This window comes from Paramormyrops kingsleyae, unplaced genomic scaffold (genome assembly GCF_048594095.1).
Source record: "Paramormyrops kingsleyae isolate MSU_618 unplaced genomic scaffold, PKINGS_0.4 ups204, whole genome shotgun sequence".
Classification (NCBI taxonomy): domain Eukaryota; kingdom Metazoa; phylum Chordata; class Actinopteri; order Osteoglossiformes; family Mormyridae; genus Paramormyrops; species Paramormyrops kingsleyae.
The window spans coordinates 7280-20059 of record NW_027326142.1 but is presented as its reverse complement, the minus strand read 5'-3'; the positions used below and the strand labels follow the sequence as shown (position 1 = coordinate 20059).

The following is a 12780-nucleotide window of genomic DNA, read 5'->3' as shown; positions in this document are numbered from 1 at the left end:
TAAAATTAAAGCAGTGCTGCAGCGAGCTTAGTGACAGCAAAGAGATAGATTAAATGATTAGAGGCTTATCCTTGTGAATAGAATATATATTTTTGTTATTATTGCTCTTTTTGATCTTTGATGGATCTTATATCCACCTCATAAAAACATTATATGGATGAAAATCTGCACCTGAAAATCTTCCCCATGATAGACCCAAAATCAACTTAAAATTGGAATTGCACAACAAAGGGCAGTCAAGCAAGCCCACCAAATTTTAGCGTTGTAGACCTGGAGAGGGTGGGGGATGACCTTATTTCTTAAAATTGGAAGTGCCAGCCTTAGTGTGGATTAATGGTTTGATCGATGAAGGCGTGCATCTCTAATTAGCCAAATGCAACGAAATGCTGAGGAAAAACCACGAGATTCTGAAAAGGGATTTAATGGGATTTAATTCTCAGGTTGCCAGGAAATGGCATTCAGAGAACATGATGAGGGAGAACATTCTAATAGCAAAGGGAATTATAAATGTGCTTTCTTGCTATTCTGTCATTGTTTGCTTTGCAATTATGGATTCACCGATTGCAATTTTCTTGGCTGATACCGATTTCCGATTTTTATGCAAATATGACATGGCAATACTGATTTTTGCTGATTCCAATTTTCTTTCTAGGAACTATAATTGACAGCATATACAAACAAAAGTCAACTTTTCTTCAATGCAATTTTTTCAGAATAAAATAGATTGTTAAACTATACAATTTCCCACAAACTTCACTTTGCAGAATCTTCTTTCACTTAAACAAGTGTCAAAATAAAGTGCTCTGTTACTGGAAAGAGAGATACTCAAATAACAGTTAACCAAAAACGAGTTGCTGTACATCCAGCTTTATCTGACAAATTTTACTTTTCCCAAACAGAAGCAGGTGCAACAGATTTAAATAACAAAACAATTGTCAGTCATTTTCAGCATGTTTAAATTCACCAGAAAATATGACATTGACATTTTTCTATTGTTTACTCATCTTCAGATAATGTCCATAGGTTACAAACCTCCAAATAAAACTGAAGTGTACTGTGCTCTTCCAAATAATAATAGGTGTAGGGTAATATTATTATTATCAATATCACATATTATGCATATACAGTTGTTACATCACTAGTAAGCTAGACAAAGATCAGGCTTTTTCATAACTTAAAACTGTACGGACGTTATAGTGCAGGGGTTCAAAGTTTCACTAATACATTTTCATTCTATTATAGAAAAAAAAACTTTTCAATTTTGATGATTATTCCTTTTCAATATCTAATGTATGTTTAATAATCAGCTTAAAGTTTACCTCTGTTTCACCACATTTTAGTAATAGTAGTATTTTATTGATCCTGAAGGAAATTCCAAAAGTTACAGCAGCATACACAAGTTATATCACTGTACATTTGCAAAAAACATAGGACACAGTCCTGTACAAAAGACCCAATACAATAATACATGATTGCAATGTGCCTTTGTGGTGGTTTCCCCATGATTTACTTTGGCTTTATATGTACAGTAGAAACTGCTTATAGTCATCACGGTTATAGTGATCAACCATTTACATAGATCAAAAATCTTGGGACAGAATCAATCCTGTACAAATACTGTTTCAGTTAGGTCTGTTGTGAAAATTGTTAGGTTTGTCTTGAAAGCACAAAGCTTCTCAACCTAATCAGCAATAGACTTTTCTCGTCCTTGCAGTTCAAGATTGAGTGTTCAAGTGTCTAAAAATGTCACACAGAAAGTACACTTCTGCCATGAACTGTTCATCCAGCATGCGCTCCTGGAGGTTTGCTGCCTGTTTGTGTTAACACACATGAAGGAAAGACACAATCTCCTGGTGGAGCTTAGAGTGTCACAGAGTGTCATCAGCAGGTTGCAACAGGGATACAGAGCGACTGGAAGAGTCACAGAAAGGCATAGAAGTGGTCGTCCTTTGGCCACATCCCACACTGATGACCGCTTCATTGTGAACAGTGCCCTGCGGAACCGGATGATGAATGCCACTCAATTCCAGGCACAATTAAGGGAGGAAAGAGGCACCCAAGTGTCACGTCAGACCATTCGAAACTGTTCACATCAGTGTTGTCTGCGTGCTAGACGATTTGCCAGGGTACCTGATCACACCACCAGGCACAGGCGTCATCATCTTGCATGGGCCAGGGAGCATTTAAACTGGATGAGTGGGCCTCAGTGCTGTTGTCTGATGAAAGTCGATTCACGTTGAGCAGAAATGATGATGTTGGAGACGTCAAGGAGAGCGCTGTGCGTCAGCCACTGTTTTCACCAGATGAGGCTTTGGTGGTTGTGGTGTTAGTGTTGGCAGGTGTGTCTAGTCAATACAGAACTGCCCTACACTTTGTGAATGGTACAGTGACAAGTCCACACTACCTGAATAACATCATTAATCCAGTCATTGTGCCCCTGCATGAACAACACAGGCCTAATTCCATCTTCATGGACGACAATGCTCCAGCTCATCGAGGTCACATCATTAGGGAACGGCTGCTAGAGACTGTGGTACCTCGAATGGAGTAGCCTGCACTTTCTCCACACCTGAATCCCATAGAAACCCTATGGGATCAGCTGAGTCGCTGTGTAGAGGCTTGTAACTCTGTACCCCAGAACCTCAATGACCTGAGGGCCGCCCTTCAAGAAGAGTGGGATGCCATGCCTCAGCAGACAATAAGTCAACTTGTGAACAGCATGAGACATCGTTGTCAAGCTGTATTTGATGTTCAAGGGCACATGACACGTTATTGAGACATTGACAGTTTTTGTTGTGGTATAGAGGACTTCTTTCAGTTGTTGGTTCAATTTATGACCCATTAGGCATTCTAGCACTTGTAGTCTTACAGACAAATGTGATACTGCAAGACTTTTAACAAGGGTGAAGATCAGATGGGATGACGACTCCAGAGCATATCAAGACTGGTTAGCTGGTCCCCCTACATTAGAACACTTTTCAATTCCAAGATGTTTTAAATGTGAAGGGTTCAGAGACTATGTATTTGACAATGCATGGTATTCTGAGCAGAGAGCTAAAGCTCTTCTTTTGAACTGACAGTACAGTGGTACTGAAATATGTCCAGAATGACACCACAAATTTCTGTACATTCGTAGCAAACAGAGTATCAGCGATCCTGAAAAACTCTGACATTGAACAGTGAAGACATGTCAGTTCAAGTAAGAATCCATCTGACTGCCCCTTTAGAAGGCAGAAGGTGGAGGATTTCATGAAGAACACATCTTGGGTGTCAGGTCCATATTTCCCTTACAGTTCAGTAGAGTGCTGGCCAAAGATTCCAGTGACCAATGCAAAATTCATGTTGGATGATCCTGAGATAAAACGAGTTACAGTGAATGCCACAGAGATGGAAGAGAATGTGACTCCTTTCAAAAGGCTGATTCTCTTCATGGATAAAGCTTAAAAGAATCCTAGCTTGGTCCTCGAAGCTGAAAGTCCTACTTTTGTCACTGACGAAAACTTAAAGAGCTGTGTACAGCCACTTAGGGAGATAGCCAAAACAGAGATCAACAAGCTCAGCTGACCCAAATGGAAACTGCTCATTTTAAAATGAGCTTCAAGCATACATGCATTTGAGTAAAAGACCTTGATAAAGCAGAAATTGACATAATCAAATTCTGTCACAAAGAAGTACTCTGATGAGATTTCAGCTCTACTTGAAGGACACAATGAGAAGCGTGGTAGCCACTTGTATAAACTCAACTCTGTGCCACAAGATGGTGTATTCCGAGTCAGTGGAAGGCTCTGTTAGGCAGTTGTGCCAGAGAATAGGGCTGACCAAAATCTCATATCCCGATGTAAGTCATCTCATGTCCTGATAACAATATATCACGGCTGCACCTGGTATTTTTGGATTTTTTCTACTGATCAGCTGCAATAGAAATTGGACAAAAATCTGCAAATAACAAGGAGCGAGGTCATAAATGCAACATGATCCAAAATAGAAGGGAAGTGATCCACAAATATGCAGAACCCTTTTCACGTTCAATAGCCCAGCTATCTTTATTGAAGTCAAAGGTGGTGAATAGCAAGTGTTGGGGGATTGAAAAACTAGTGAACACAAAACTATTTCAAGAAATATTTTCCCAGCTAGACCTCTTAGGGGCTCCGTAGTAGTACTAGCTGGACAAAAATCCACAAATCAATAGGAGGGAAGTCACAGATGTAATGCAATCCACAAATAGACAGGACGTGATCCACAAATGAGCAAAACAAGTTTCACATGCACAAATTTCTCCATATTTTTGTGGATATTATTTTACACAACACAAATAAAAAAATAGATATTTGTAGATAGTCAAATATTTCTGGATCATGGTACATACAGTTGTGTTCAAAATAATAGCAGTCCAACATGACTAACCTGATCAATCACCGTTTTTGGTAGAAATTATATTTCTACATGGCAAATAATTTACTAGTAGGTGTAGTAGAGTAATGGAAAACCAACAGACCCAACAGTCATGACATGCATGCTGCTGATTATGTGTAACAGAATCATTAGTTGAAAGGGGCGTGTTCAAAATAATAGCAGTGTGAAGTTCAATTAGTGAGGTCATTCATTCTGTGAAAAAGTAGGTGCCAATTATGGGCCTTATTTAAGGAAGGAAGGCAGCAAATTTACATGCTGGTTATAGTGCATTTCTCTCTGAAATTCTAAGTAAAATGGGTCATTCCAGACATTGTTCAGAAGAACAGCGTACCTTGATTAAATAGTTGATTGGAGAGGGGAAAACATATAAAGAAGTGCAGAAAATGATAGGCTGCTCAGCTAAAATGATCGCAAATGCTTTAAAATGGAAACCAAAACCTAAAAGACGTGGAAGAAAACGGAAAAACTACCATTCGAATGGACCGAAGAATAGCCAAAATGGCAAAGACTCAGCCAATGATCAGCTCCAGGAAGATCAAAGAAGGTCTAAAGTTACCTGTGAGTACTGCTACAATCAGATGACACCAATATGAAGCCAAGCTATCTGCAAAAAGCCCTCGCAAAGTCCCATTGCTAAAAAAAAGACGTGCTGAAGAGGTTACAATTTGCCAAAGAACACATTGACTGGCCTAAAGAGAAACGCCGCAACATTTTGTGGACTGATGGAAGCAAGATTGTTCTTTTTGGGTCTAGTGGCTGCAGGCAGTTTGTCAAATGACCCCCAAATACTAAATTCAAGCCACAGTACACTGTGAAGACAGTGAAGCATGGTGGTGCAAGCATCATGTTATGGGATGTTTCTCATACTACAGTGGCGGGCCTATTTATCACATACCAGGGATCATGGATCAGTTTGAATACCTCAAAATACTTGGAAGAGGTCATGTTGCCTTATGCTGAAGTGGAAATGCCCTTGAAATGGGTGTTTCAACAAGAAAACGACCCCAAAGACATGAGCAACATCTTGGTTCCAGAGCAACAAGATTAATGTTATGGAGTGGCCAGCCCAATCCCCGGACCTTAATCCTATAGAAAACTTGTGGGGTGACATCAAAAGTGCTGTTTCTGAGGCAAAACCAAGAAATGTAGTCCAATCAGGCTGGAATACCTGTTCACAGGTGCCAGAAGTTGGTCGACTCCATACAACACAGATGTGCAGCATTTATCAGAAACAGTGGTTATACAATTAAATATTAGTTCAATGATTCAAAGGAAAGCAAAATCTTAAAACATTTTTCAGTTCATACAGTGAATCTTTCAGTTTGTAAGAATGTGGACACTGCTATTTTTTTGAACAGCCTAATATTCCCTTTCCTTCACTTTCTATAAAGGAGTAACACAAATGTGATGAATTTCTCTTCTTGTTTTGATTTGGAATAGAATTTGTAGTGCTCCCAATGCATTTGCATGTATGGAAATAAAAACTATTATAAGGATTTTCAGCTTTATTCAATTTTTTGGACACACTGCCATTATTCTGAACACAACTGTATTTGTGGATTGTCTTCTGGGTTACAAATAATTAAGTTCAATAAAAACTTCCATACAAGTACCACATTCCATGTGGTGGCATGTAACCTTGCAAACTGTCATCCAAATGATGAAAAAATGTTGCCGTAAACAGTGTATTTTTCGACACCATGGAATAAAAGATAATATGAAACAATAGATGTTTTTATTTTGTCATCCGATATATATCGTCATATAACACAGCCCTACCAGAGAATATTAAGCAGCCTGTCATTTTGTCTAATGACTAAATCATTGTTAATCTAATTCTCCAGCAGATACATAAGAACATAAGAACATAAGAAATTTACAAACGAGAGGAGGCCATTCGGCCCATCAAGCTCGTTTGGGGAGAACTTAGCTAATATCTCAGAGTTGTTAAAATCTTATCTAGCTCTGATTTAAAGGAACCCATGGTTTTAGCTTCCACTACAATAGCAGGAAGACTATTCCATACTCTGACTACACGCTGTGTAAAGAAGTGCTTCCTCAAATTTGTTTTAAAATGTTCTCCCGCTAATTTCCACTTATGGCCACGAGTTCTAGTATTTAGACTAATATTGAAATAGTCATTTGGCTGAACAGCATCCAGACCCGTTAGAATCTTATAGACCTGAATCATATCCCCCCTTAGTCTCCTTTGCTCAAGGCTGAACAGATTCAGTTCCGCTAACCTCTCCTCGTAAGACATTCCTCTAAGACCAGGAATCATTCTCGTAGCTCTTCGTTGCACCTTTTCTAAGGCAGCAATGTCCTTCTTGAGGTGTGGTGACCAAACCTGCACACAGTATTCTAGGTGGGGTCTTACCAAGGAATTATATAAGTGTAACATCACCTCCCTTGACTTAAACTCCACACATCTAGAGATATAACCCAACATTCTGTTCGCCTTTTTTATTGCTTCCCCACATTGGCGAGAGTGGGACATGGAAGCATCAACATACATACCGAGATCTTTCTCGTAATCAGCTACCTTTATTTCAGTGGAACCCATAAAATATCTGTACTGTATATTTCTGCTCCCTGCATGGATTACCTTACATTTATCTGTGTTAAATTTCATCTGCCAAGTATCAGCCCATTCGCTAATTAAATCCAGATCCCGTTGAAGCCTCTCTGCTGCTAGATTAGTATCTGCTACCCCGCCCACCTTAGTGTCGTCTGCAAATTTAACCAGTTTACTGTATGTATTCGTGTCAATATCATTAATGTAAATTAGGAACAATAGTGGTCCTAAAATTGAACCCTGCGGTACCCCACTATAAACGGAGGCCCACTGTGACATAGTGCCTCTAATAACTACTCGCTGCTTCCTATCAGTTAGCCAGTTTTTGATCCAAGCTGCCACAGTTCCTAAAATTCCTGCAGCTTTAAGCTTTAACAAGAGCCGTTTGTGGGGGACAACATCAAAGGCTTTCTGGAAATCTAAGTAAATCACATCATAGGCCTTTTTGTGATCAATTTCACTTGTAGCTTCCTCAAAGAACTCAAGCAGATTCGTTAAGCAGGATCTACCTCTCCTAAATCCATGTTGGCTATCCTTTATAATGTTATTTGCATCTAGGTAATCTACCATTTTCACTTGAATTATAGCTTCCATTATTTTTCCAGTAATGCTAGTTAAACTGATTGGCCTATAGTTTGCTGGATTACTTCTATCCCCTTTTTTGAATATGGGTGTTATATTAGCATGCTTCCAATCTGATGGTACCACACCCGCAGATAACGATTTCTGGAATATTAAAGTCAAAGGTTGGCTAATAATATCCCTCATCTCTTTCAAGACTAAAGGTAAGATGCCATCAGGCCCCTGCGATTTATTTATTTTGAGTTTAGCTAGGCTTAGTATCACATCAACCTCAGTTATACATATATTGGTCATAGACGATGCTGTATTCGTATTAATTGGTGGTAAATTACTTGTGTTCTCTATTGTGAACACCCTTGAAAAATAATCATTAAACTCGTTTACCATATCAATTTCGTTATCAATTATAAGGCCCTTACTATCCTGCAAATTAGTGATTTCAGCTTTTAGTGCTCTCTTAGAGTTAAAATATTGGAAGAAACCTTTACTGTCATGCTTAGCCTCCAATGCAATTTTTCTTTCTACATCCCTCTTTGATAGCCTAATGTCATTTTTTAACTCTGCCTGTAGACTTAGATACTCCTGCTTGATTTTGAAATCATTAGTTATTTTCCAGTTGTGGAACAGAGCCCTTTTCCTCCTGACTTTATTCTTAATTTCCTTAGTAAACCACCTTGGTTGTCGTTTCCTAGATTTAGTTTTGCTGGAAACAGGTATGAAGTCCTCTTGCACTTGCAACAATGTGCTTTTGAAAAATTCCCATGCCTCTTCAACTTGCAACATGAGAAAGTTGGGCATGGGGGTCGTAATCATATGCTGTCTGAACAACAGCAACAGAGATTTTGGATTCCTAGTGCTAATGCTGCTATTTGAAAGGTACTCTAAAGGTGTGTGACATGTCATCAATTACATGGAATGGTGGAGAAGCAATTAATGACGGATCTGACCACAGGATTGAGTAATCTCAGATGATCCTCCCTTCACCAGAGCTGTTGTAGATTATTTCAGACCATTTGAGGTAAAACGTGGAAGAAGGCTTGTTAAAAATATGGTGTTATATTCACCCATTTGACAGTTTATGCAGTTCACGATGAGGTGGCTTCATCATTGGACACAGACTCATGCATAAATGCGATATGACATTTCATAGCACGCAGAGGACAAGTGGAAGAGATTCGCTCAGGTAACGGGACAAACTTTGTTGGTGCTAATGACAAACTGAAGGAACCAATTGCTGACTGGAATCCCTCGAAGTTTCAGTATTTGTTTCATCAGTTTGGAATTAAATGGATATTTAATCGTCCTGCAGCTTCTCATCATGGCAGAGTAAGGGATAGGTTGATAAGGTCAGTGAGGGAGGTGCTGAATTCCACTGTGAAAGAACAAATCCTTGATGAAGAAAGCCTTGACACAGTCTTATGTGAAGTGGAATCAATTATGAACAGCCGACCTATCACGAAAGCATCTAATGACCTAGATGATTTGGAAGTGCTAAACGCCTAACCATCTCTTATTGCTGAAGGTGAAACCATCATTAACACCAGGATTATTTAACAAGGATGACCTCTATTCACAATGTAGGGGAGACAAATACAATATATATCTGACTTATTCTAGAAAAGGTAGACTATGGAGTCCTTGCCTCAAGGACGGTCTACAGCACCTGTGAATGTTGTTCTCTTGATGGATGACTGTGCGCCCCAAAAACTCATGGATTATGGGAAAGCTTATTGAGACAGTTGCAAACAAGAAGGGATTTGTTAGAAGAGTTCAAATCAAAATGAAGATGAAGATGTTGGACAGACCCATTACAAAGGTCTCCTCTTCAGGAGATTCAGAAAGGGGAGACTGAGCCCCCATGATGAGCAATTGTGCTAGTAATCTGTGGCTCTTTCTCATTCTCTTTTTTCTCTCTGTATAATCGGATACGTATGAGATAGAAGCTACATTCACACTGCCATGCTGAAGTGACTCAAATCGGATTTTTTGCCTTAATGTGACACAGATCTTATCTTTTCAGGGCTGTGTGGACAAGCAAATCTGATCTTTTCAAATCGGACTTGTGCCACTTTCATATGTGGTACTAAATCGGATACGTATCCGATTCGCGGCCATGTGACCTGAATGTGGAACGCTCAGATCGGAATTCTTGTGGCTTTTTGCTTATACGCATGCGCTGACATCAGCTTGCACCGGCAGCGCAGGAAGGTAAAAATGGAGGAGAGCTGCGATAAGTCAGTGGAAGGATGGAGAAAGTGGGGATTTAATTGATATTTGGGGAAATTAATCTGTTCAAGCTAAACTGGAAGGAACCTATCGTAATAGAGTAGTATTTGAAATAATTGCCAAAGAAATGGCACAGCGCGGACACAAACATGGCTACAATGCCAAAGAAAAATAAAGAGCTTGAAGTCAAAAGACTTGAATCAGCGCAGCGGTCATGGCCGCACAACGTGCCAATTTTACGACCAGCTTTTTACCCGTGTAAAAATTTACTGTATTAATGTGCGCATGCGTGACGTTTCGGAGGACCGATGCCTTTACATTAGTCAGATACAGTACAGGTCACTTGTACTTGAATGTGAACCGTCGAGATAGACAAATTCGATCTGAGCAAAAAATCGCAATTGAACGATGTGCCTGGCAGTGTGAACGTAGCTTTAGTACCACATATGAAAGTGACACATCTGATTTGAAAAGATCAGATTTGCGTGTCCACACAGTCCTAAAAAGATCAGATCTGTGTCACATTAAGGCAAAAAATCCGATTTGAGTCACTTCAGCATGGCAGTGTGAACGTATATAGCCTTAGACAATAATAGAGTAACAGTGATTATTATATAATAAAATACATGTAAAGATAAAGATTTCTTATTCATTATTTTAATATTAATAATAAACCATTAATACATTTAATTATAATAATATTGTCCTACCGAGAGGGGACAGAACGGAGACAAAGGCTCAGACGTCAGGGTATCAGGGAATATGGGGTTTAATTACAGGTAAGGCAAGATGGACAATACAATGACCAGTGGCCTGTACTACGAAGCGGGGTTACTGGCTTATCGGGGTAACTTGTTGGATTTAAGGAAGTCTGGGCAAAATGTAAGTGAGCGAATATGAAGTCCATTTAAACTGTGGTACCTTAAATCTGGCAAGTTACCCCGATAAGCCAGTAACCCCGCTTCGTAGTACAGGCCACGGATTGGGGAAACAAACTGAAACGCGGACGAAATACAGAGGACTAATGACAACAACCAGAAACAGCTGATCACATGGGGATTCCACACTGGGTTAACGAGGGGGCGTGGCACACGGAGGGATCGGACGATCGGGGCGGGATACGTTGTTTTTTTAACTTTACACATTGTTTGGATACATTTATTTTCTTACTTTACAAATTGCTGTTTTGATAAATGTGCTTAGATGTGTTTAGTACAGTATATGCTCTTCTTGTTTTATCCGCTTCATTTTGTGTTTAAATGCTAAAAAAAAAAACAGATTTAGGTGTAATTTTTTGGGGCCATGAACCACTTAATTGGTTTTCCATTATTTCTTATGGGGAAAATTCGATCAGATCTCGAACTTTTTAGGATTCAATCCGGAGTTCCGAATGGATTAAGTTCGAGTTTTGAGCTACCACTGTACTTTCATTCCTGTTTAATAATACGTGTAATGGGTGTCTGTCACTTTAAGAATGGGGTATAGTCAGGTGTGTGTGAGGTGAGGTGACATTGGTTTGGAATGAATGGTGGGAGCTCACATTTTTTCTGACCATGTTTAGGCAATGGAAGATTAGTAATATAGTAAAATTTTGGACTATTTTCGATTTATGTTTATAGCTTAATTATAGGTTAGTTTAATAACATAAAATGTATTATATTTTTATTTTTGTATGGAACATAAGCGGACCACGAGTCAGCCAGAAGTCTCCACCTTTGGATTTAGTTACCCTGATCAGGAAGCCCTTACAAGGAATAATCCCAGAAACTGTGTGGGAAGAGAGTTGTGGTGCAACTTTAGTGATAAGGTCAGCAATTCCTGGTTATATACACTAGACTGGGTTTACAGTGTAAATTTTCGTTTGACTGGAAGACTGGCAAAGAATTTCAGACAGACTCAAAACTATCAGCTTCACTTTACCAGCGACAGTGACATGGAATGGATATGTAGTGTTATGACGTAATGTGCTTTGCTAATTGTGTTTTCCTCTTTGTTCCAGCATTGCGGGCGCTGTAATGGAATGAGCAGCCTGTCAGGAGTGAGACGCTGGAGTTTTCACTGCACTCAGGTCCTTTCTTCGTATCAACTTTGAGTTTCTGTACTGCTTGTGAATCTGAGTTGGGCCCTTTGAGTATTAAGCGCTCCGAAACTTCTGGAATAACTATTGCCACTTACTCCAGGGACACAGTCCAGGAAATAAATCATTGGGTGCCATGGAAAGCACAACCACGGAATCCAAAGCTGAGCGGATTGCAAGGTACAAGGCAGAGAGGAGGAGAGAGCTGGCGGAACGCTATGCTAACACGGAAGAACTTCCCTTAAAATATGTAAGGAAGGACAAAAGAGAAGCCTTGGACACTGCAGGCACAGAGCAAAAGTCAGATGTCTGTGAGGCTGATAGGATCACACTGGAGATGGACGTGGCGTCCTCAAGCAGGAGTGCGGGACATAAAGCATGTGCTGATGCCCTGATGCAAGATGAGGACAAAGGGCAGCACATTCTTCCTCAAAAAATTACCAATGGCAGCAAAGTGGTCATGGGCAGAGATGCATCATCTCTCCAGTGCAGGTGAGTCCTTTTCCTGTTTCCTCTGTGTTATTTATTTTTTAATCTGTTTATCTCTGTTATTTTGAAAGGCAGACACACTGCTATTCCTACTTTGTAATGTAAGATTCAAAGTACTTCTCGATCTCTACTGAGCCTTTGACATTTGAGCTGGGTTATTTACTGTACCATGTGAATCTCTCATATGCATTGGTATGTTGTTCTTTAGAAAAAGAAAATGTATATATACTAAAGTAATGATCAGGTTATCCTGAGACATCTATTTTTTCATGAAGAAAGCATGAGATACAGGTCTCCACATGGAACCAGGTTTGAATTCCTCAGTCTGCAGACTTGTTGAATCTTGCTGCAACGCTAAACTTGTGTTGGAGAATGATTTCTTTCTGTAGGTTTGTACAGAGTAATTCATGTGGCATGA

General features: G+C 39.6%; 1 protein-coding gene across 6 annotated transcripts in view; it reads left to right on the top strand.

Annotated features, from left to right (window-relative positions):
- The window catches only part of LOC140587386 (uncharacterized), a 31094-nt gene extending 18575 nt beyond the window's left edge, over positions 1–12519 (top strand). For 2 of the 6 annotated variants that reach the window (XR_011989103.1, XR_011989100.1), the window contains exon 2: positions 11796–12519. Coding sequence is in view for 1 of the 6 variants with exons in the window: in XM_072708649.1 (XP_072564750.1) it covers positions 9695–9778; positions 11481–11603; positions 11796–11864; positions 11977–12369 (669 nt within the window). In the remaining 5 variants the exon portion in view is untranslated. Of the gene's footprint in view, positions 1–9628; positions 9779–11480; positions 11604–11795 lie in introns of those variants that run through there. The other 4 variants (XR_011989101.1, XR_011989102.1, XM_072708649.1 and 1 more) reach the window with 3 other exon arrangements.
- The last annotated feature ends 261 nt before the right edge of the window (positions 12520–12780 follow it).